The sequence below is a fragment of the Microtus pennsylvanicus genome, chromosome 10 (genome assembly GCF_037038515.1).
Source record: "Microtus pennsylvanicus isolate mMicPen1 chromosome 10, mMicPen1.hap1, whole genome shotgun sequence".
Lineage (NCBI taxonomy): Eukaryota > Metazoa > Chordata > Mammalia > Rodentia > Cricetidae > Microtus > Microtus pennsylvanicus.
The window spans coordinates 22,761,912-22,786,176 of NC_134588.1; the positions used below are offsets into that span (position 1 = coordinate 22,761,912).

A 24,265-nucleotide genomic window follows, 5' to 3' on the forward strand; every position below is an offset into this window, starting at 1 on the left:
CGGTCTCTGCTGCCGGTAGTGGCCCATCATGGTTCCACGTCTAAGCTGGAGAGCTCAGCAGTTGCCCATCAGGCCCGGCAGCAGCTTCTGGCCTCCATTCTTCTGATTAACCAGCAGCATCCTGAAAGTTCTCTTTGCTTCCACGGAGAATTGGGTCTCCTGAGGCCACTATCTTTCTCAGTCCGTGCCTCTTCTTCCTAAGGCATAAAATCATTAAGACGGGTGGACGTTTTCAGCTAAGAGCCAATGTTGTTCAAAATGAACGCCTAATAAAGTCGGTTTTGACCGGCATGGAACCTTTCCTGTTTTCACCAGGCCAAACCTAAGGATACTTTGGAGCTGTGCCAGTTTTTAAACAATGACCTAGCTGCCACCGTTGCCAGATACCCTCGAAGGTTTGTGGGTTTGGGCACGTTGCCTATGCAAGCCCCGGAGCTAGCCGTCGAGGAGATGGAGCGCTGTGTGAGGGAGCTAGGATTTCCCGGAGTTCAGATTGGCTCCCACATCAACATGTGGGACTTGAACGACCCGGAACTCTTCCCTGTCTACACGGTGAGTACTGCCGATTTTGCTCAGCCAACATGCAGCGGCACAGTCGTGGGCCGGCCGACACCATGCTGGTGGAGGACCCTCCTGCCAGGGGAAAGGGACAGGACACAGGAGGCCAAAGACTTTAGATGTAGGTAGAAGATGTAGAAACCTACCAGAAATCCTACCAAAAGAGTGAGTCATTCTACAGAAGGAGAAGATGGGACACTTCCCATGTCTGCCCTGAGGTAGCGTAAATGAAGTCTCTCTTCCTGTATCACATTGGCACTCCTTTCCGTTGTACATGGAAGCCCAAATGTCACCCTCATTGCTAGTGCTTTACATGCTCAAACACAGACACACACACTTTATTTTGCTATCGAAAAAATAATGTTTTAAAACAATTTTTGAATTATTAATAGTATAATATTAAAATTAATATTTTAAAGTAATTTTGAACAGTCTGTGGAAATACAAAAAAGTATAAAAAGGAAGACAAACACACCAATCATTTCACTCAGACAGTAGCCACTGTTATCTCATTTCATTTAAAACTTTGCATATCTATATTTTAACAAAATTATAATTCTGTTACACAAGGGATCTCATATCCTACTTGAAATTTTACAAACTAAATAAACATTATCTGTGTGCATGTGTATGTGCTAGCTCACACACACGTGTGTGTATTTGACATGCATGTTTATATTCATGTTTGCATGTGTGTGGACATACATGTGGTGCATAACATCGGACATCTTCCGAGATAGCTCTCCACCTTACTGAAGCAGGGTCTCTTGCCATTTGCCTGCTTCAACTAGTCTAGCCAGCTTACCCCAAGTATCCCTTGTCTCCACCCCCCTAGTGCTAGGATTGTAGGGGAGCCACCTGGCTTTTCTGTGGGTTCTGAGAATATAGACTCACACCTGCATGACAACATTTTACCCATTGTACCATCCCCCCCCCCAGCCCAGTGAGGATTATTTTAATGAATGGCTTTTTTAAAACTGCAGAATATTCCAGTGTTTGTATTCAATTCATCAATCCTCAATTAAGAATCTTAGAAAGAAGCAGGGCATGATGGTGCATGTCTTTAATACCAGCTCTCAGACAAAGGCAAGCAGTACTGTGAGTTCGAGGCCAGCCTGGTTTTCAAAGCAAGTTCCAGGACAGCCAGGACTACACAGACAAACTCTGTCTTGAAAAAGCAAGAACCAAAAACCAAAACCAAACAAAGAAACTTAAGAAGCCAAAAGTGTATTTTGGCAATACATAAAAAAATAATAATAATAATAATACTGAAACTGAGCATGGAGGCGCAGCCTGTAATCCCATCATTCAGGAGTCTCAGGCAGGAAGATCAGAAATTTGAGGCTAGCCTGGACTACAGAGCAAGATCCTGTCTCAAAATCCTCAAAATAAGTATAGATAGGTGAAAAAGAAGAACACAAAGGGGGGATAAGAGGAAAACATAGATAGATATATCAATAAATGGGTGGATGATACACAGGTAAGTTATACATAGGTGATAGATAGGTGATAGATACATATATAGGTAGATGGAGGTTTGATAGATAGATAGATAGATAGATAGATAGATAGATAGATAGATAGATAGATAGATAGATAGATAGATAGATGAGTGCCATGAAAATGTTAGCATTTAATAAACGCAAATGGTGGGTACATGAGTGTTCATTGTGTTGTTTATAATCTCTATATTTAAAATATTAAAACATTAAAATGTGTTTTCAAAATGCTCCTATCTAGTTCTGAAGTACCCAGCTTCACATCCCACCATTCTGCCCGCCACTCTTTCTCACCCTCATCCTGTAACTGAACCAGCCACCCTGGGTACCAGGACTTAAGGTCCATGATTCATCACTCAATTGCATTTTTTACGAGTCTCATTTCCTCTCATAACTATAAAGGTATGGGTAGTTTTCTACTACTTCCATCGTAATGCAAAAATCCTTAATCCTGGTCTGAGTCGGTGTTTGCACGCTCACCAGGCATTCTACTCTCTGTCATTTATCCATTTAATATTTATGGAGCTCTAATTATGTGCAAAAAAATTTCCATGTTTGTGCTGGAGCGACTGTCAACCAAGTGGGGAACTGCCTATGAAACTGCCTTTAAAGATTTAATATTCTTCTCAGTCCTGAACTCTCTGAACGAATTAGCAGCAGAGGCCCAGCTGATGCAGAGAATGTTTTCTGGAAATTTCAATGAGCTTTGAACAAGGATTTATTCACTTATGCATCCAAGTTGCCTCAGCACAGTGTGAGAGAGTCTTCAGCTGCAAGTCATTTTCAGCACTCATCGGAACTGGATTTATAAATTCCTGGGGGCTTAGAAAGCAATAGCAGCCACCAGGGTGCACACAGACATTTCCATTTGAGTGGCGAGCTCAACCCATCCATCACCCCAATGAGCTTGTTTGGGAGCATGCCAGTTTCTGCGGGATTTAGGAGTCTGTCCTGATTCCAGTTGACCTGCAGTGTCCCTGGTCTGACAATCTGTTTGGTTAGCGAGGCTGGACTGCTTAGCTCCTCTCTAGCTTGCGTCAGTAACATGCTCAAACAAGAGGGAAGAACTGACAGCCAAGTTAGTGCTGTCATGTGCTGTCATTTCAACTCTGTAGCATCCCAGTCCCCTACCTCCCTTCCCAGAGACCACTCTTCTATGTGAATAAACCTAGCAACACACACTCAGGTACAAAATGATTTCATTGCTGGTATGAGGCAGGCAGAATATTAGCACCTGACTGCCTGATTCTACCACTCATTGGACACCATGACCTGACTAAGTTACATGAGTTCTCCCTTTTCCGTAAAACGAGGCAGGCATGAGTACATCTCTGAACATGTATAGCACACAGAGTGCATGTCTCATAAATGTTTAAATGAGTTAGTAGTTGTAAAATTCGTGTGTGTGTGTGTGTGTGTGTGTGTGTGTGTGAAGGCCAGATGTTGACATCCAATGTCTTCCTCAGTTGCTCTTCGCTGTATTTCTAAATTTTATTTTATGTATTTGGGTATTTTGCCTGCATGTATATCTGTGTACCACATGTGTGCAGTATCCTCAAAGGCCAGGCAAGGGCTTCAGATCTCCTGGGACTGGAGTTACAGACCACTGTGAGTCATCACATGGGTGCTGGAAATCAAATGCTGGTCCTCTCGAAGAGAAGCCCCAGTGGCTGAGCTGTCTCACCAGCCCTTTCACCTTATTTTTGAAGACAGAACATCTCATTGAACTTAGAGCTTGCTGACTCCACTAAACTGGTTGGCCGATGGGCACCAGAGATGCTCCTGTCTCTAGACCCCAACACTGGAGTTACAAATACATGCTGCTATGCCCAGCTTTGACCTGGGTTCTGGGGATCTGAACTCTGGTCCTCACGCTTGCACAGCCAGCACCTTACTACCTGAGCTGTGACTTCAGACTAATAGTTGTAAAATCTTATAGTAGCGTTGGTATTAAGCTCTCTGGGATATTAGTTGCCATCTTGAGAGAATGAGGTTTTGTGTTCTCTACCATGCTTCATTCTAGCTGTGGATCCTAACCCGACTCATCATTTTCCTGAATTGCTTTATTCTATCTATCTATCTATCTATCTATCTATCTATCTATCTATCTATCTATCTATCTATCTATCTGATATGGGGATCTTTCTGTGTACTCCTCGTTGACCTGGAATTCCGGAACTATGTAGCTCAGGCTGGCTTTGAACAGGCACTGATAGGTGTACACAACCATGCTTGGCTCACGTTTCCTCACTTTCTGTAGCTCCAGCTTTCTAAGGGAAGAGGAGGGAGCCCTCCTGCCCTGATTCCAAGGATACCATCCCAGTCATCCTGAAAGGGTGAACTGTGCAGGCACCAGTGGGGGGGGGGGGGAATCCCCTGCATTTGAGGTGTGGAATTAGACCTTAAGCATTGCTCTTTATCAAAATATTTGAGTGGGGGCTGGAGAGATTTTCAGTCAATAAAGCGCTTACCTTGGGAGTACAAGACCTTGAATTCAGTCTCCAGAATCTGTGTGAAAAAGCTGGGCATGTTGGTATGAGCTCATAAACCCATAACTGGGGAAACAGAGACAGCTGGATGCCTGGTGCTCACCGGCCACTCAACTTAGACAAATCAGTGAATTTTAGGCTAGTGAGGGACCCTGTCTCATACAAAAACACACCATTGAGTGGTGGATGTTTTCTGTAATTTCTTTTACCAAGCAATACGATAAATTCATCAACCTATGGTTAATTCTGAGAGTTCTTTTTATTTTTCCAAGTAGTAATAATTGGTCAAGGAAATCTTTTATCTAGATCAAGAAGGAACTTCAAAAGTATTTGAGCTTATTTACTCAGATCAATATAGAATGATATAAAAAAGTGATGTCCCCAAATAACCTGTGTCTTACTGCTCTGTTGAAGGCGGCCGAAAGGCTGAACTGTTCTCTGTTCGTGCATCCCTGGGATATGCAGATGGATGGACGAATGGCCAAATACTGGCTGCCTTGGCTCGTAGGTTTGTGCTGGACTGGGGTTGGGAATACAGCACCAACTCTTGGGTTTTTCCAGTTATCTTTAGAACTCTGTTCTGCCAGAGGAAGAAAGTGGGATTAGGTTGAGAGTAATAACAACTACCCATTGTTGGGTTTTTACTCAGATAAATACATCTTAACAGATCTACCTTACTACATTGTCTCCTGTTAACTGTGTATCCTAGCTAGCAACCAATCACTTCAAGACTCAGTTTCTCAAACTCTGTCAGTTCCTTGGGGGCTAAAGCATCAGACATGAGCCAAATGCCGCTTCTAGCAGTGGGGAGCTCTTGAAGAAATTCACATCAACCCAAAAACTTTGCCAGCCTTAGCTCCAAGAGGCAGCAGAGACTTGGCAGGATTAGCAGTAACCATTAACATTTAGTGAGTTGTTAACTAAGTACCAGATACTATCGCAGAACCCTAAAAATAAGCCATTGCCAGGAACCAGCCATCACTGTTGTATAAACTGAAGTCATGTTGGCTCCAAGGTATGTTTGAGGGGAAGGTTTTTATTGTAGCTATGAGGGAGAGAACCAATAGAGGCTTCTAGAAGAGTCCATAATAGAGAAAATAGCAGACTAAACATGACAAGCAGACTGGATTTAGCCATTAGAGGAGAGAGGAGATGAGAGAGATTAACAAAGAGAGGGGCAAGAGATTCAGAAAAAGAGAGAGCCAAGAGAGGGCAAGAGTTTGCATAGCAGAATAGCGGAGCCCGTAAGAAGAATGAAAAGAATCCCGGCACTCAGGAGGCAGAGGCAGGCAGATTTTTGTGAGTTCAAGGCCAGCCTGATCTACAGAATGAATTCCAGGACATCCAGGACTGTTACACAGAGAAATCCTGTCTAGAAAAACCAAAAAAAGAAAGGGACGGAGGGAGGGAGGAGGGGAGGAGAAGAAGAGAAGAGAAGAGAAGAGAAGAGAAGAGAAGAGAAGAGAAGAGAAGAGAAGAGAAGAGAAGAGAAGAGAAGCTAGGGGAGGAAAGTCTCTCCTGGAGGAGGTGCTGGCTAAGAGGGAGTGAGAAAAACCAGGACACCATCATAGACTCTGAAATGTGTAATAGGTACTTGTGTTACCGAGGGAGCCTGAAGGCTGGCATGCACTTTGGTATGCTAATAGGCACCACGGGCAACCATCTGTCCCTTCTGATAATGAAATGGCTCCTTTGGTAGAAGGGAACCAGCTTCACAAGTTCCCGAGGAAAGCTGGCTTTTGTCTAACTGGCAGAATGAGGAAACAGACAAGAGAACTGACCAGTGTTTGCTGAACACCTCCAATGTGAAGTCATAACCAAAAACTTTATTGACGTTATTATTTACAAAACTCCACAAAAACCCTACAAGACAAGAGGAAGAACATCCTCCATGAAGAAACACAGCTAGAACATCAAATAACTGCTCCCAGGCCAAGAGGCAGAACACTACAAAAGCTATCATTCTGCCCTGAAGACTAACACCATGCATCTAAAACTGAAAGCAGAGGGGCTAGGAACTCAGCTCAGTGGTAGAACACTTGTCTATCAAGCTCAAGGATTTGGGTTTGCTCCTCAGCCCTGAGAAGAAACCTGAAGGGCAATCGGTGTTACTGGTAGTCAGGGCCAGGCCAGGGATTTCCAGCTTCTCGCCCCTTACCTAAAAAAGCTCAAAATAAAGACTCACATGGATTTTCAGGATAACTTTATTCGGGGTGAACAGATAGTACAGATGGTAGAGGATACATTGTCAATACTGACAGTCTGGGTCTCTGTTTTGTTTGTTAGATTGGGTCATGTGTGTTTTGTTGTTTTTTCTGTAAGTGAAGGTGGACTGGACTGATCCAGGGTGCGTGGAAAGAAAAGGTTTAGTGTAAATATAAAGCTGCCATGGAACTCTCTAGTGTGGTAGAGAGAATAGCCAGAGGCATTTGGGGAGTCCGGAGCTACCATGGCTCCCTCTCAGAAGGCTGAGAGGAGCAGAGAGAAAGGCCAGGGGTGGGGTGGGGGAGTGGTGGGCTTGAAAGGGCGCAGGTGGCTGCAGGGTTGGGAGAGGAAGAACTTGTACACTGGAGTGGCCTGAGGGTTTAGATCCAGAAGAACCCGATGGTTTTGAAACTCGCCATAGCTACATGTTAGTTGGGAATGAAGGAGTCTGAAGGTTGGTGTAGGCTTTGGCATGTCACTAAATGGCTGTTTCCTGAGGTAGAAAGAGAGAAGGGAAGTGGCTCTTCTTGGCAAAGAGAAACTCCGTTTCTGAGCAGTGTTGCTTGTGAGCTTGTATCTATCTGCCAGTAATCCTGTGTCCAGCCAGAGCTGAGCCCAGACTCATCTTGAAATGTAGCCAGTGGCTGCCTTTTGAGGTTTGGGACCTAACACTCATCATGAGTGCCACTTCCCATAATGCATTTCATTTTAATTATATACCTGTCCAGTTATGCATAGGCGTAAGGTGATAATAGAGGACTCTCCCTAATAGGCTATGGGAAGAAACGGTTTTGCCTTACTGTATATGTACCCCAAATCTGTTCAGGGCAGATAGGTCCTTTTCGTCTTCCTAGCTGGATATTTTGGGAATACACTTGAGCAGAAATGAACAAAATTTGATGGTTACCGCAGCTGGGGAACCCTGACAACATCACTCAGAGATGAGAATGCATGTAATCTGGTGCAGGTCGGGAGCCTAGGAGTTCTGAGGTCGCTCGGTTCACTGTTTGAAGAGGTGTGCACGTATGCTCGCACAGTGTGTGCAAGAGAAGGGATTGGGCTGCTAAGGGCGTTATTACAAGGGGAGGCGTGTACAACCCCAAACTAAACAGGAATCCCAAGCTAAACTACCTCCAATGCTTGCCTGCCCCATCAGGACCAAAGCCAGGCCCCTTGTCAGTTCCATCTCTTAGACTACTCTCCTTGAAATAGCAAATGGGGGCCGTCAATGGTTCTTCTTGACTAAGTAACGCCCTGTCTACATTTGGATCATTTCTGAGCACAGGGGCCCCACGTTTCACCTCACTGACAATCTCCCAGTCTAGCTGTTGCTCTGCAGCCACTGTCACTAAGCTTCTCGCTGAAGTTACCCAGCCCTGAGTCACGTAACCCGTTTCCTCTTCTAGGAATGCCGTCGGAGACCACCGTGGCCATTTGTTCCATGATCATGGGTGGGGTGTTTGAGAAATTTCCCAAACTCAAAGTGTGCTTTGCACATGGAGGTGAGACCCTATTCATATCAGCTCAGACTGGCCTAAGAAAATGCCACCGACAGGGTGACTTAGAGCAACATTTTCTCACGGTTCTGGAGGCTAAACATCTGAGACTATAGTGCTGACAGGGTTGGTTTCTGATGAGGGCTTTCCTCCTAGCACACAGATGGCCTCCTTCTCCCTGTATTCTCATGTGCCCCTTCCTCTGCACATTCATGGGTGAGGAGAGGACAAAGGACAGTACTCGAAGGAGAGAGATGGTTCTTCTTTTGTGTGGTTATTTAGCATGTTTATTTGTGGGTGCATGTGTATGTGGGTGCGTGTGTGTGGATATATGTGTGTGTGGATGCATGTGTGTATGGATGTATGTGTATGTGGGTGCATGTGTGTGTGGGTGCATGTGTATGTGGGTGCATGTGTGTGTGGGTGCATGTGTATGTGGGTGCATGTGTGTGTAGATGTATGTGTATGTGGGTTCATGTGTGTGTGGGTTCATGTGTATGTGGGTGCATGTGTGTGTGGGTGCATGTGTGTGGATGCATATGTGTGTGGATGCATATGTGTGTGGATGCATGTGTGTGTGGATGCATGTGTGTGTGGATGCATGTGGGGGGGTGCATGTGTGTGTGGATGCATGTGTATGTGGGTGCATGTGTGTGTGAATGCATGTGTGTGGGGGTGCATGTGTGTGTGGATGCATGTGTGTGTGGGTGCATGTGTGTGTGAATGCATGTGTGTGTGGGTGCATGTGTGTGTGGATGCATGTGTGTGTGAATGCATTGTGTGGGTGCATGTGTGTGTTGATGCATGTGTGTGGATGCATGTGTATGTGGGTGCATGTGTGTGAATGCATGTGGGGGGGTGCATGTGGGGGGTGTGCATGTGTGTGTGGATGCATGTGTATGTGGGTGCATGTGTGTGTGAATGCATGTGTGTGGGGGTGCATGGGGGGGTGCACGTGTGTGTGGATGCATGTGGGGGGGTGCATGTGTGTGTGGGTGCATGTGTGTGTGGATGCATGTGTGTGTGGATGCATGTGTGTGTGGATGCATGTGGAGGACAAGGCCAAGGAGGCCAATATTGGGTATTGGTCCTCTGGTGCCACCCACCTTTTTATTCCTTTTTTGTTTGTTTGTTTGTTTAAAGACAGGGTCTCTCACTAAACCTGGAGCACACCAATCTGGCTAAACTGGTTGGCTAAACAGCCCAGGAATCCTTCTATCTCCACCTCCCCAAAACAGGGATTAGAGGTGGGTATCTGAGGTTTTTTTGTTTTTTTGTTTTTTTTTTTTCGAGACAGGGTTTCTCTGTGGTTTTTTTTGTTTTTGTTTTTGTTTTTGTTTTTGTTTTTTGGAGCCTGTCCTGTCCTGGAACTAGCTCTGTAGATCAGGCTGGCCTCGAACTCACAGAGATCCGCCTGCCTCTGCCTCCCGAGTGCTGGGATTAAAGGTGTGTGCCACCACCGCCCGGCTGACTTTTTTTAAAAAATATTTATTTATTTATTATGTATACAATATTCTTTCTGTATGCCTGAAGGCCAGAAGAGGGCGCCAGACCTCTTTACAGATGGTTGTGAGCCACCATGTGGTTGCTGGGAATTGAACTCAGGACCTTTGGAAGAGCAGGCAATGCTCTTAACCACTGAGCCATATCTCCAGCCCCCCGGCTGACTTTTTTTTAATGTACATTTGGCATTCAAAGTCAGGTCTTCACACTGTCACTGCGTGGTGGTTCACTTTACCAAGTGAACTGTTTCCCCATCCATTTTTCATTTGTTTTTTATTATTTATTTGTAGTGGTACTGAGCATTGACTCTAGAGCTTCACACATGCTAGGCATGCTGTATGTCAAGCTACATCCAAGCTTTATTGTTATTGTTATGTTGTTATGGTTGTTGATGTGTGTGTGTGGTGTATGCCACGTGTGAGCAACTGTCTTCTGAGACCAGAAGAGGGTGTCAGAGCCACTGGCTAGTTCCAGGTAGTTGTGAGCCACCCTTCATGGGTACTGGGTATCATAGGTCTTCTGTAAGAACAACAAGAACCTCCTGAGATGTTTCTCCAGCTACTTACATTTATTTTGAGACAATCTCTCAGTAAAGTTTCCCAGGTTGGCCTTAAACTCACTCTGTAGCCCAAGCAATTATTAGTCTTTGGGCTTGCAATCCCATCCCCCTGCCTCTGCTTCCTTGCAGGTGGTGCTTTCCCCTTCACGGTGGGAAGAATCGCCCATGGATTCAACATGCGCCCAGATCTCTGTGCCCAGGACAATTCATCTGACCCCAGGAAATACCTTGGCTCCTTTTACACAGACTCCCTGGTTCACGATCCTCGCTCTCTCAAGCTGTTGACAGATGTCATAGGAAAGGTAAGTTGGGGGTCCCTTTTGGATGGTTTGTGGAGATCAGAAGTCTGAACCAGCTGCCTTCTACTTAACAAGTTAGACACTTTTGAGGAAAAAGGAAAGTTTGAATTAGTAAAATATCTGAAATGTGTACTGTTGTTTCTTGGTATCCAAAGGGAATTGATTCCAGGACTCCAAAAGATAGAAGCCCCTCAGATGCCCAATTGTTTTATATGAAGTGGCATAGGTTTTGTATATAACTTTTACACACCTTCCTAAATGCATCATTTATAATCATAATACAAGGTAGGTGGTATCTACTTGGTGTTTATTATATTGCTTGGGAGATAATTAAAGGGAAACATCTTCCATATGTTAAAAACAAAAGCTATTTTCCAAAGTATGTTCTTCATATTGAGTCATCATGATATATTCATAGATGCATATAATATACTTTGGTCATGTTTACTCCCATTATCCCCTCTCTCTACTGTTTAGTTTTTAGTTTGTTTTCCATTGCTGTGAGTGACACCATAACCAAAGGCAACTTGGTGAGGAGAAGGTTTACTTGGCTTACAGATTATAGTCCATTATAAACTAGAAGGGAAGCTCAGTGCAGGGACCTAAAGGCAGGAACTGAAGCAGAAACCAAGGAGAAACGCCGCTTACGGGTTTGTGCCCCGCTGCCCCAGCTAGCTCAGTACCTTTCTCATACAATACAAACCCACCTGCCCAGGTACGGCAGCACCCACAGTGGCTGGGGCCCTCTCACATCAACTCACCATCAGGAAAACACCACACAAGATGCCTACAGGCCCATCTGAGGCAGGCACCACATCAATTGAGATGTCCTAGGTATGTCTAGGCTGGCGTCAGGTTGACAGAAACTAACAAGCCTACCCCCAATTCCCACTCTTCTCCCGGCTTTGGGAGAATGGCCCAATGAGCTTCGTTAGGGTGATTAGGGGTGAGGGGTTACCTACAGCAGCAAGAGCATGGGTGAGAGGTTGTTTCAAGCATTTCCTATGCACAGTTGGTTGGATGTAAGCCCTGGAGAGCACAGAAGAAGACTAAGAACATAGAAGAGCAATCCCATTTCAGTTCCATCTCAATACACATAGGTATCTGTAGGTTCCAACTTCATCCGGAGGGGGTAGAGCTTTATTTTTTTAATTTATCCATTTCTATTTTCTTGGTGTTTTGCCTGTATGTGTGTCTGCATGAGGGTGTTGGAGGTTACAGACAGTTGTGAGCTGTCATGTGGGTGCTGGGAATGATCCCTGGAAGAGCAGTCGGAGCCATCTCTTCAGCCCCATAGAATTTTCTATTCTGGAAATGGTGAAAATGGGAGCAAGTGTGCCAGCAGGAAAACACAAAGGAGAGAAGCCCAAGGCAACTGTGAGTCCTGAACTCATAGCAACAGAAGAGGGAAGAGATAGGGAGCTGGGCAAAGGGCCACTCTGAACAGATGTTCTCTAGTGTTTTTGGGAATGGAAGCACCATGAGGAAAACACCACTGTCAAGTTCAGAGCCCATCCTCTGAGCGATACCACCAGCCATGGGGATGCTATTCCCACCTTGACACAGTACCCGAGGCAGCACGCTTTGGCCAAAGAAGAAAAGCACAGGAAGTTTACCATGATATCCCGTGGGTACGGCAGGTAGTGGGCACGTGTGTGTACATCCTGAGTAGGGCTCCTAAGGAAGGTAATGGTTCTAATGTCTTGTCCTCCTGGTGTGACAGCTTGAATGACTATAATTTGGGCATGAAAACCTAAAGTTGTGTAATGCCCTCAAAGGCCGGTAGACCCAGGCAGGGCCCAGAAGCTGTATTCATTACTCTCTTTAAAATTGTCGTGTTCCCCAAGCCTAGTTATAATCACATCAGCGAAGTCTCTTTTTTATTTTTATTTATCTATTTATTTTTATTTTTGGTTTTTCGGGAAAGGGCTTCTCTGTAGCATTGGGGCCTGTTCTGGAACTAGCTCTTGTAGACCAGGCTGGCCTCAAGTTCACGGAGATTCGCCTACTTCTGCCTCTTGAGGGCTGGGATTAAAGGCGCCACCAGTGTCCGGCTAGCATTCTCTTTTTAAAACAACCCCCAAATCAGAATGACCCTTAGAACTTTTGTTTATTTTCTTAGGGCATTTCTCAACTACTTTATAAATAGTTGGCTTTTATATTTTTATTTCTAATTTCTCATAAATAATCATTATTTTCTGGCCTTAAATAGTTTTAGATAATCTGTTTTTGTTGGGTATGTATAAAACATTCTATTTTTTATTTTATTTTAAAAAGTATCTTCATACTTTTATTCATTTACATATATTTTGGTCATTTTCTCTTTTCCTAGCACCTCTTAGATTCTCCCTACCTCTCTACCCACCCAATTTTATGTTCTCTCTCTTTCTTCTTCCCCTCTCTCTCAAAAAACAGTAATACAAAAAAAATGCCCAACAATATTTTTCTTACTTCTCTGATTCTGAGAATTTCTGCAAGGGTACTTAAGCCTGCAAGTCTCCATCCAAGTGTGTGTGTCTGTGTGTGTACGCATGCACACACATGCACATGCAAGTGCTTAGAGACAACTTCTGGTGTCAGTCCTGGCCATCCAACTGTTTGAACAGTCTCATCACCGCTGCATCCACCAGGCCCACCGTCTTCCCAGGATTCTCCTGTCTCCACTTACCTTCTCTCCCTGTAGATGTGCTGCCAAATTCGCCTTTACAAAGATTCTGGATATCCAAACTCTGTGATCTGACATCGCTGAAAAGGTTCTTCATCATCAAAGGAAGATATTATTCCCAAGGCTATGGCAGACAGTAGAGTATGGTATGCTTATAGAAATACTTCTAAAATGACTTGAGACAAAAGGGTTTCCTGCCAGATTCTCACCTAACTTGACATTTCCATCTATCTCAACACTTCCCTCTCCAAATAACTTTAAATAACGTCTCCCAGTGCCCTGCAGTACAAAAAAGGGAAACCCTGTTTTGATGCCTGTGAGCCTCCTGAGAGGCTTCTAACGTTCCCTCAAGTTGTGGACAAGGAGAGGAAGTCCTCGTTCCAGCACACGTTGGCTAGGTGACTATTCTAGTTTTATTTCTGTTGCTGTGATAAAATACCCTGCCAGAGAGCAGCATAGGAGACAACGGGGTTTCTTTCAGCTTACAATTCCAGGTTACAATCCATCGTTGTGGAGAAGTCAAGGCAGGAGCTGGAAGCGGCTGATCGCGTCCCATCCACAGTGGAGAGCGCGGAGAAATGATGTGTACAGACTCACGAGCTTGCTTGCTCGTGCTCAGCTTAATTCCTCCACTCTAAACAGATCGGTACCCCTACCTCACACTTTCTGTCTCAAGCTCACTGCCAAGTGCCTCAGCTACACATCTGGGCTAGCACAGCTGGCTCTCACCGGATCCTTCAAGGGGTCTCTCTAAAACACAGAAGATGTGAAACCGCACGTTAGCACATCCAGACACGTACCTTTAGAAACTGCTTCAGAATCGCAGTAGATCCCCAGGAAATAGACGCTTCAAAGTTCAATTTTTGGGAGGCTGGGAGCAGATGGGATGAGAACCATTAGCAGTTTTGTGTATCCCAGGGAGCTCGGGCCAGCAGACAACAGAGCTCGTGGAATAGTGCTGTCCACAGTCAGAGTGGGTCTTCTCACATCAATTAATCTGACCTAGAAACTCCCTCACAGACAGGCCTAGAGGTTTGTCATCTCTAGGTGATTCTAGATGCTATCAAACTGATGAGCAATATTAACTTCTATCATGACAAGAAGTTAATAATTTTTAAATTATTTTTAAATAACTCTTCAAAGTATTTTTACTCCAATATTTATTAAGCATCTATCAAGTAGAGACGTTATCAAGTGACGGGGTGCGTGTTCTCCTTCCTGAAAACTCACACACATCTCGAGGATCCTCATTCTTTTACTTTCCTCCCTGCTGCCATCCCCTTTCCCTCAAAACAAGAACTCCAAATTAACAAGGCTTTCATTTCTAGTTCTTTCCTGTACCCAATATTTCAGAACTAATTACATCAGGGTTCCTTCTTTCGTATATTCAAACACTTTTAAAAGACGTTGGGTTTTTTGCTGTATATGCATACAAATGTGTGGGGATATGGTTATGTGCAGATGAGTGCACTGTCTGCAGTGGCTGGAAGAAGTCAGAGCCCAGTGAGCTGGAGTTACAGGCCATTGGGAGCAGCCTGAAATGGGTGCTGCGAACTGAACTACGGACCAGCTCAGCTGGGGCCCTGGGACTGATGGAATAGGGTCTCAGGAATAGGTGGGTAAGGAGTCAGCAAATGACAAACAGACACAAGACTCTAAGGAATTGCATCTGAATGCGTCTTTGCTAGGCATGAGGCTCACCCTTTATGCAGAAAAGATTGTTTAACAGCATGTATTGTTTTTTCTTGTGATACAGATTTTTCTTAGAATCATTATACAAGATACATGAGAATAGATTTTCATCAGACAGATGTCCCTGGTGTGAGTCTGCGGTTGGTCATGCTAGACATGGCTTGGCATTAGTTTCAATATAAATCTTTATCTAGGCTATGAGTTTATGGCATTTTGAGCTAAGGGCAAGCGGTTGTGGTTAACAGCCACACAGTCTACGGTTCTTTTATATTTCTGTAATTTATGCAGAAGAACTTCTTTTTTCCTTTTTCTTCTTCATATTTCTAACTCCTTTTTAAACCTTTCCCAAAACCAATCTCAAGAAGTTATAGGCATTTATCTCTTATAGTAAGGAGGCCGCCTGTTGGTTCCCAGTCACTCAGCCCCGAAATAAACACACAGAAACTACATTATTTAAAAAACTGCTTGGCCTATTAGCTCTAACTTCTTATCAGCTAGCTCTTACATTTTAATTTAACCCATTCCCAGTAATCTATGCATCACCATGAGGTCGTGGCCTACCAGCAAAATTTTAGTGTGTCTATCTTCCACAGTGGCTCCATGGTTTCTCTCTGACTCAACCTCCTTTCTCCCAGCATTCAGCCTAGTCCTCCCTGCCCAGCTCTTAGTGCCCTGCTCTGCTATAGGCTCAAAGCAGTCCTTTATTAACCAATGGTATTCACAGCATGCAGAGGAGAATCCCACATCAATCTCTTTCTTCTATCCTTATCCCACTTTTGCTGAATATGTTTTAATTGCTTAATTAAGTTTGCCTTTTGTTCTTTATTTGATAAGCACCAGATTAAACTTGGAAACCTTTTTCCCTTGAATGTTAACTCATCTTCCTCCATTAGCATCATATACTCCTATATATGGCAATGGCTCATCAGTAGACTCTGGAAACTTAAACATGCTATCTTCCCTTCCAGAAGAAACCAGACTGTGTTCCTTAGAACATGAGCAGGTAGTGCCAAAAGTGCAAGAGCTCCAATGCAGGAAGCATAGCACACACACACACACACACACACACACACACACACACACACCTCTCTAAAGGCACTCTTCCTTGAAGCTTGTGCCACGTCTTACATGAGCGTGGCATCTGCATGACACCCATTCAAGACATTGTTCCTTCAACTCACTCACACATTTACTAAAGTAATTTTCAAGTTGATTATAAGCATTGTGTCAATGTTATATCCCAACTATCTCAAAAGTCCAATTCAAAGAATTATTATTGGCAGAGTCAGCTCATAGGAAAAATAATGGCCAAATAATTATTATTAACTGGATTTATTTCAAAATGGAAGAATCTAAGAATGATGGATTTAAAAATTAAAAAATCTAAGGAATTAAGGGTGATAGCCCAGATTTAGACCAGTTTCAAAACCAATAAAATTATAAAATTACTATCAAACTGAAGATGATCAAAAGTTACTGTGTTGGATGAATAAGAATGGTCTCCAATGGCTCATATATTTGAATACTTAGTCACCAGGGAGCAGAAATGTTTGAAAGGATCAGAAGGCTTAGGGGGTGTGGCTCTGTTGGAGGAAGTGTGTCATAGTGGTGGACTTGAGGTTTCAAAAGTCACGCCAGGCCTGTCTTTCTCTCTCTCTCAATCTCTTCCCCCCCCCCATGAATCAGTATGTACCTCTCAGTTACTGCCCCAGTGCCATGCCTGTTGATTCGCACCATGATGATAATGGACTAAGCCTCTGAAACTGTAAACAAGCTCTCAATTAAATGCTTTCTTTTACAAGGGTTGGTTATGGTGTCTCTTCACAGCAATAGAACAGTGACTGAGATAGTTACCAATAGAAGACATGCATATAGATAATAGGTAAGAAAAGTTTAAAACTCAGATAGTAGTTACAAATGGATATATAACCTTCTATAGAAAGAAGTCGAGAACAAGCCTAAATAATAATTTAAAATTTCCAAACCATGAGTTTGTTAGTCTGTGGTAGCATTCAAAAATAAATAAATTCAAGGGACTGGGGAGACGAGATGACTCAATGGGTAAAGTACTAGCAGTGCATGCTTGGGCACCTGAATTTGATCCCCAGAACCCATATAAAAGCTGGATATACAGCATGAGCCGGTTTACTCCCAATGCCCTGAGAAGCTCAAGGGCCAGCCAGCCTGGTCTATGCAGCAGAAAAACAACAGAAAGACCCTGCCTGAAACAAGATGGAAGGCAAGGATTGACGCCTGACACTATCTTCTGAATGAACACACACACACACACACACACACACACACACACACTTAAGAAGGAAACCAAGGAAATATTGAAGTCAGAAGGGTTGAATGGCAGAAGACTTGAAGACTGCTTTTCACTGTGTTAGACTCGTTTGCCTTCTCCATATTAAAACAGGACAGACTGTTTCCTAAAGTATATTTATATCTGAGAATGCCATCATGCTGGGAAGGGAAGAATTCTTAATTAGAAAATTAATGCCTGGGTTTCATCTTCATGTTAATGTAGCTGACGAGTGTAGTATAAGCGTGGGACTCTAAAATCATGTTGTATTTTGGAAATGTAAACAGCTTTAGCAAGAAGAGGAGATGAACCCCTGGTGAATACCAAGCAGAGAGTTAGAACAAGATCAGCTGCTGGCACAGATGTGAGGAGACATAACTTTTTGTCTTTAGGGCATCTACAGCAGGTGTATTTACTTGGCTTCATATACAAATGAATACAGAAATCTATAAATAGACTTGGTAGTTTATCGTGGACTTTGAAACTGTGGTGTGTGTGTGTGTGTGTGTGTGTGTGTGTATGCTATAAATAGACTTGGTAGTTTATCGTGGACTTTGAAACTGTGGTGTGTGTGTGTGTCTGTGTGTCTGTGTGTCTGTGTGTCTGTGTGTCTGTGTGTATGTGTGTGTTGGACATCATATGTTCTATTCTATCACTCTGCTTTATTCTCTTAAAACAAGGTTTCTCACTGAATCTGGAGCTAGGCCAACACTACCCCTGTTTCTGCCTCCCACAGCACCAGGATTATGGGTAAATAAATGCACAGACATATTCAGTTGAGGTACTGAGATTTGAACTCAGTTCCTAATGATTAAGCAACAAGCACTCTCTGAATTATCTCCCTAGACACCAATTATACATACATACACATACATATACACAACACAAGGTCTCACTCTGCAGACTAGACTGGCCTCTAACTCACAGAGATCCACCTGCCACTACCTCTCCAGTGCTAGGATTAAAGACATGTTCCACCAATGCCCAGGTCAAATTTCTAGTTTTTAAATGACCATTTCCTCCAGTGTATACTACCAACTGAAGTATTTTTTAAGTTTGAAGTTATTTTGGACACATATATATGGTATCATGTGATTTTGATATATGTGTAAATGGTGTAATGTTTCAGTGAGGTTAAACATGTCTACTCAAGCATATTTCTATGGTGAACACCACAGGTCATTTCTCCTGGCTTTTTGAGATATACAGTACATTATTATTATTATTATGGATGATCATTCCCCTGTGGAGCATGCCAGATCTCCTAGGGTTCATTAGTTGGTGTGTTGTTTGTTGCATCTGGAGGTAGGATCCTACTTTGTAGGTTAACCGGAGCTTACTAATAGGACCCAGGCTGACTTCGAACCCTGGTCTGTCTGCCTCTTAAAGCAGAGATTACAGGCATGCACCACCCCAGCTGGCACACATAAGAACTTCTTGTCCCTATTCCACTAATCAGCTTCTTCGCCTCTCTCGTTCCTGTTCTTACAGTCTCTGGTGACTAACACTCTACTCTCGACTTCTATGAGCACAACTATTTTATAGACAACATATGCGTCTGCTGGCATTTACCTGTCTGTGATGAGCCTATTTCACCTAACATGATGACTTCTGGTTCCATGTCACTGAGAAAAAAAAACATTCCATTCTTCCTTGAAATGAAAATACGTGCACACACACACACACACACACACACACACTTCATCAAGGATGTCCTTTCTTCAGCGTGGAAACACTGCCTGATTTTGTTCAAGTTCAAGGACTGCAGTTTACCTCTAGTCTTCCTAGTCTGTTGTTTGCCTAGGTTCTTGTTTGTATGAAAACAGTGTTGTTCGGGTGACTATGGCTTTGTAGTACACTTTAAAATCAACGTGGTTACTCCTGTTTTGTCTTTTTGGTTCAAGACTATTAAGGATCATTTGTGGTTCCATAAAAATTACAAGATTGTTTTTCTATTCCCATAAAAAAATGCCATTGCTATCCAATATGGTGGTCACAACTTTAATCTCAGCACTCGGGAGGCAGAGACAGGTGGATCTCTGTGAGTACGAGGCCAACCTGGCCTACAAAGAGAGTTCTAGGACATCCAGGACTGTTACATAGGAAAAAAAAAAAACCCTGTCTCAAAAACAAACAAAATGTCATTGGTCTTTTGAGAGGGGTTGGACTAAATGTGAATTGATTTGGGTAGTGTGGCTACTTTAGCAATATGAATTATTCTAGCCCATATCAAAGGGCATCTTTCCATTTATTGTGGCTTCGATTTCTTTCATCAATACAGTTTTCATTACAGAGGTCTTTCACCTCCTTGTTTAAACGTATTCCCAGGTATATTAGTATTTTGTTCTAACTAGTATAAGTGGGCTCAGACAGTTTTGCTGCTGTTAGGTAGACATACACTGATTTCTTCAAATTGATAGTGTACCCTGAAACTTAATTGAATTCTTTAACTAATTCTAAAGAGCTGTGGAACTTGTAGAGCTTCCTATACATATGATCATATCTGCAAAGAGAAACAGTTTTACTTCCTCTTGTCCAGACTGAACTGCCCCTTCCTCCTTCTTCCTGCCTAGGTGCTATGGGTTAGAACTCCTAGGTTCTACCTATAGCTGAAAGTGCACAATCTTTGTCTTGTTCCATATCTTTCTTGTTTTGTTTTGTTTTTAAAGACAGGGTTTCTCTGTGTAGCTCTGGTTGTCCTGAAACTTGCTCTGTAGACCAGGCTGGTCTCAAACTCACAGAGATCCTCCTGTCTCTGCCTCTTGAGCTAGAATTAAAGGTGTGCACTGCCTGCCATATCTTAAATAAAAAACTTCATTTTTTCTCATTCAATACAGTTTGAGCTGTGGGTTTGTCACATATGGCCTTCACCTTACTGAGGGAACTTTAGTTTAGAGTATTAACATGGATAGTTGGGGAGATGGTTCAGCAGCAAGAGCACTTTCTGTGCACTTATGAAGACCTGAGTTCAAATCCTAAGTACAAATGCAAAAAGCTGGGGCTGTAGAAGACAGATACAGGAAGATGCCCTCGCTCCATAGTGCATTCCTGGTTTTGGAAAGTACATTGTAGTTATAGAATAAGCATCTTCTTAGCCAGATGCTGGCACATATCTTTAATCACAGCCCTCTGAAGGCAAAGGCAGTCTGACCTCTGTCATTTTCTAGGCTAGCCCTGGTCTACAAAGCAAGTTATTTGCTAAAAAGGCTACCTGAAGAAACCCTTTCAAAAAAGAGGAGGAGGAGAAGGAGGAAGAAGGAAGTTAAGATGGTCCCATAGGTAAAGGAACTTGTTTGCCAAGCCTGACAACCTGGGTTTGATCAGAACCCACAGGGTAGAAGGAAAGGACTAACTTCCACAATCTGTACTCTGATCTCCACATGTCACGCCCTACACACACACACACACACACACACACACACACACACACACACACACACCACAAATAAATAAATGTTATAAAAGAAGAAAAAAAGAAAAAGTCCTATTTTTAAAAAATAAATGCTAATTTATTTAGTAATAAAGGGCCATGATGTCTCCAAAATCACCAAGGTTTCACTCATATATGTGTTTGTGTTGTGTGTGTGTATGTAGGTATGTATATGCAGACATACATAAATATAATTGAATCTAATAAAGCAAGGTGTCAAAATATAAATAGCTGGACTTGGGTGATGGTTATATGGCAGATACTTTCATTTCTTGGCAACTCTTCCATAGCTTTCAAACTCTATCAAATTAAAAATTAAACACCAGATCAATGAATTAGTATAAAGTGGAGTTCAGTGGGGCTGGCGAGTTATCTCAGTGGTTGAGACATCATCTTCTGGTCTCTCCACCAGCACCTTCACACATGGAGCACTCCCTACACACACACTCACACAAATCAGAGTTCCAGATGAACAGGGCATTGCAATCAGGGAATCAACCACCCATTAAAGTCAGCGAACTCTAAACAGCTTGCTGTGGCTGCGGGGCTGGGGCTCATTTAGAGAGCTCTAGTAGAAAGGATGCCACACTTCATTTAGGAAAACTCAAGAGAAATTAACACAGGAATTATTTACAAAGCTATGAAGAGTTAGACCACCATTTAGCCCCAAGCTTTTCTTTCCAACTCTATTTTCTTGCAGGGTCACTTGTGATGTATCACTATAAGAAAGGAGGAAATTTTCATTCTATCTGAATATATGCATATGTCTTATCAAGCAAATGCTCATTTCTTATATTCCAGTATTCTGCATTTCAATTTGTAAGAAGATAAACTGGCTGAATGGCTCTTTCAATTAAGTGCTTATCATACAAGCATTCTGACTCGGGTCTGATTCTGAGCGTCCATACTGAAAAGATGCCAGTGTGGTGTTACACACCTGTATTCCAAGCGCTCGGAAGGTGGAGACAGTGGCCCTAGGGATCACAGGCTAGCCAGATGAGCATATTTAATGGATTTCAGGCCAGTGAGAGACCCTGTTTCCGAAACCAAGGAGGACAGCACAGGAAGAATGAGACAACAAAAATTGTATTCTGGCCTCCACGCTGTGCGTGCAGACTCAGAAGCAAGACTGGAAGTAGATTTGCAATCAATCCTTAGAAGACCTAATAGTGACACCTGCTGGAAAAAAAATAGCAAAATGAAAACTGAGCCTTTAAATCTTTAAAATTTAGAGCAGTTCTGTTTCTATTAAACTAGGAAGGAGTTTGCTGTCTTACCAGACTGGTGTACATGATGAGCAGATTGAGAGAACAGAGGGCTCTGTAGTGTTCTCACATTTACAAATGAACTTGTGTTTTCTCCTTTTAGGACAAAGTCATTCTTGGAACTGATTACCCATTTCCACTAGGTGAGCAGGAGCCTGGGAAATTGATAGAGTCCATGGGAGAATTCGACAAAGAAACAAAGGTATGTGCCTTGAACCTCCATCTCTTTTCTGAGCTGAACAGCGAGACCACTATACTTCATTTGCCGACAGTTCTGACTGTCTTCTGAAACAGCTACTCTATCAAAAACAAGTCTTAACAGCTTTCCAATTTTAGCGTATGTGCTGCTGACGCAAGTGCAAAGGTCTTAATATCTTAAAATAAGTCCAGTAAACTAAATGCATAAATCTTCTGTGCATGCATGCATGTGTGTGTGTGTGTGCACATACACACACACACACACACACACGCATGGTTTTTAAAAAGGAATCAATGGCTCTATCTAATAAGTGCTTTTATCAAGCCAATCGTGCTTTAATAATAAAACATCTCTCCCGCTTTCTTTTTTATTCAGGATAAACTCACAGCTGGCAATGCCTTGGCTTTTTTAGGTCTTGAGAGAAAACTATTTGAATGTCAAAATTAGCCACGAAAAAAACCTTCCAAGAAGCTACATCACTTCTGTCTCTGAACATGAGTCGCACACACATCGCTAGAATTCTATTTTGAATTATGTTACCCCAAAATGGAATATCCTCCTCAGGACAATGCAGGAGGATCAGGAATCCAAGTTCCAGGCTAGTCTGCGCTACTTGAGACTGTCTTTTATAAAGGGGGGTGGTGGTGGTGGTGGAAGGGGGATATTATTCTCAAATACTCTAACTTATTAAAAACAAGATGTTTCATAAGGTTTCTATTCCAAAATGTAATGTACTGAAAAGCAGTACATTGCTACATATGCAAGTCAAAACTAAACTATTTAATTTGGAGATTAAGAATTAATGTATAATTGATGATGTACATAGAAAAAGATCCAACACCAGCCTTATTGTAGAAGGCTCAGGTGGGTTCTTTACTTTGACCAAAGAAATGGGAATTGTGCCCAAATAATCTGTTTTTTCCTGTTGTAACCCTCTCCGATAGTCTAGTCATTCACTGGGACTGTTTTTGTCTGCATAAACTACACACAGGCTATGCACAAACTCAAACGTTCCAAAAACCAGTTAAGAAAGCAAGGCAAATGCTCATGGAATAATTGCTGAGTGATCCAACACAAAGCTCAAAAATACTGCAGTAAAATGTGTTGTAGTCTCCCAGAATCTGGCAGATATTAGAAGTTGGGCTGAGTACAGGAGGATGGACGGACACCTCTATTAAAACAAAAGATGCTGGGCTGGACATGGTAGTATGTGCCTCTAATGTCAGCACTCAGGAGGCAGAGGCAGACAATGGATTTCTGCTTGAGGCTAACCTGGTCTTCATAGCAAGCTCCAGGCTAGTTGGCCAAGGATACATAGTGAAACTCTGTCTCAAAAATAAATAAGTAATAAATAAGCAAACAGAAGAGGGAAGATAGAAGAAAAAGCTACGGAGACAGAGGTGTGGTTTCAGAGTGAATGAAACTCATTCTTAAGGGAATTTCATCTGTAAGTTTATTTTTACAGAGCAGGAGGTAGTGAGAGCTCTGGGGACTAAGTGGGTAACACCATGACACCTTGTTCCAGGCCCTCCGTTCCATCCGAGTCACTGCAAAGGAACTTGAACCTGGGACAGAGTAGCAGACGGCATCTGTCCTTCACAGCAAATAATTTCTCCATGCCATATTCTTAACTTGGGACTCATACTTCCTTTTCTTCCCACACAAAACCAGGATCACTACTAATGTGTATGTACCTTGTGGTGACTCTTCAAACAGAGAAAGAGGAGATCTAGTTAATACTTGCTGGCTCCTGTTCTGTTATTTTCACCATCTGTGCTTCAATGCCCCTCTCCTTCCTGTTCCTCTTGTTTTCTAGAGTTTTCCCCAACTATCATTCTACTTACTACTCCAATCTGTCTTGAAAGAAAAAAAAATAAAATTGAACAAAAAACAATTGAAAGCATATGTTACTGCTTTTCTTCTTCCCAAAATCTTTAGAAGAAATTTCTACTCCTTTTCAAATATTTCATATCTGAGTACTACACACATAATATTTTTATTAGTTACTTTTGCCTCACTATGACCAAAAAGAGCACACACACACACACACACACACACACACACACACACACACAAAATCTCAAGGGAAGTTTCAGTCCAT

At 42.8% G+C, this 24,265-nt stretch overlaps 1 protein-coding gene across 1 annotated transcript in view; it reads left to right on the forward strand.

The window, feature by feature from the left end:
* Acmsd (aminocarboxymuconate semialdehyde decarboxylase) overlaps positions 1 to 24,064 on the forward strand; it is a 36,724-nt gene extending 12,660 nt beyond the window's left edge. The window contains exons 5-10 of the mRNA XM_075987780.1: positions 316 to 552; positions 4,961 to 5,054; positions 8,158 to 8,253; positions 10,439 to 10,611; positions 22,069 to 22,167; positions 22,540 to 24,064. Coding sequence (XP_075843895.1) covers positions 316 to 552; positions 4,961 to 5,054; positions 8,158 to 8,253; positions 10,439 to 10,611; positions 22,069 to 22,167; positions 22,540 to 22,611 — 771 coding nt within the window. The 3' untranslated portion in view covers positions 22,612 to 24,064. The remainder of the gene's footprint in view (positions 1 to 315; positions 553 to 4,960; positions 5,055 to 8,157; positions 8,254 to 10,438; positions 10,612 to 22,068; positions 22,168 to 22,539) is intronic.
* Positions 24,065 to 24,265: the final 201 nt, after the last annotated feature.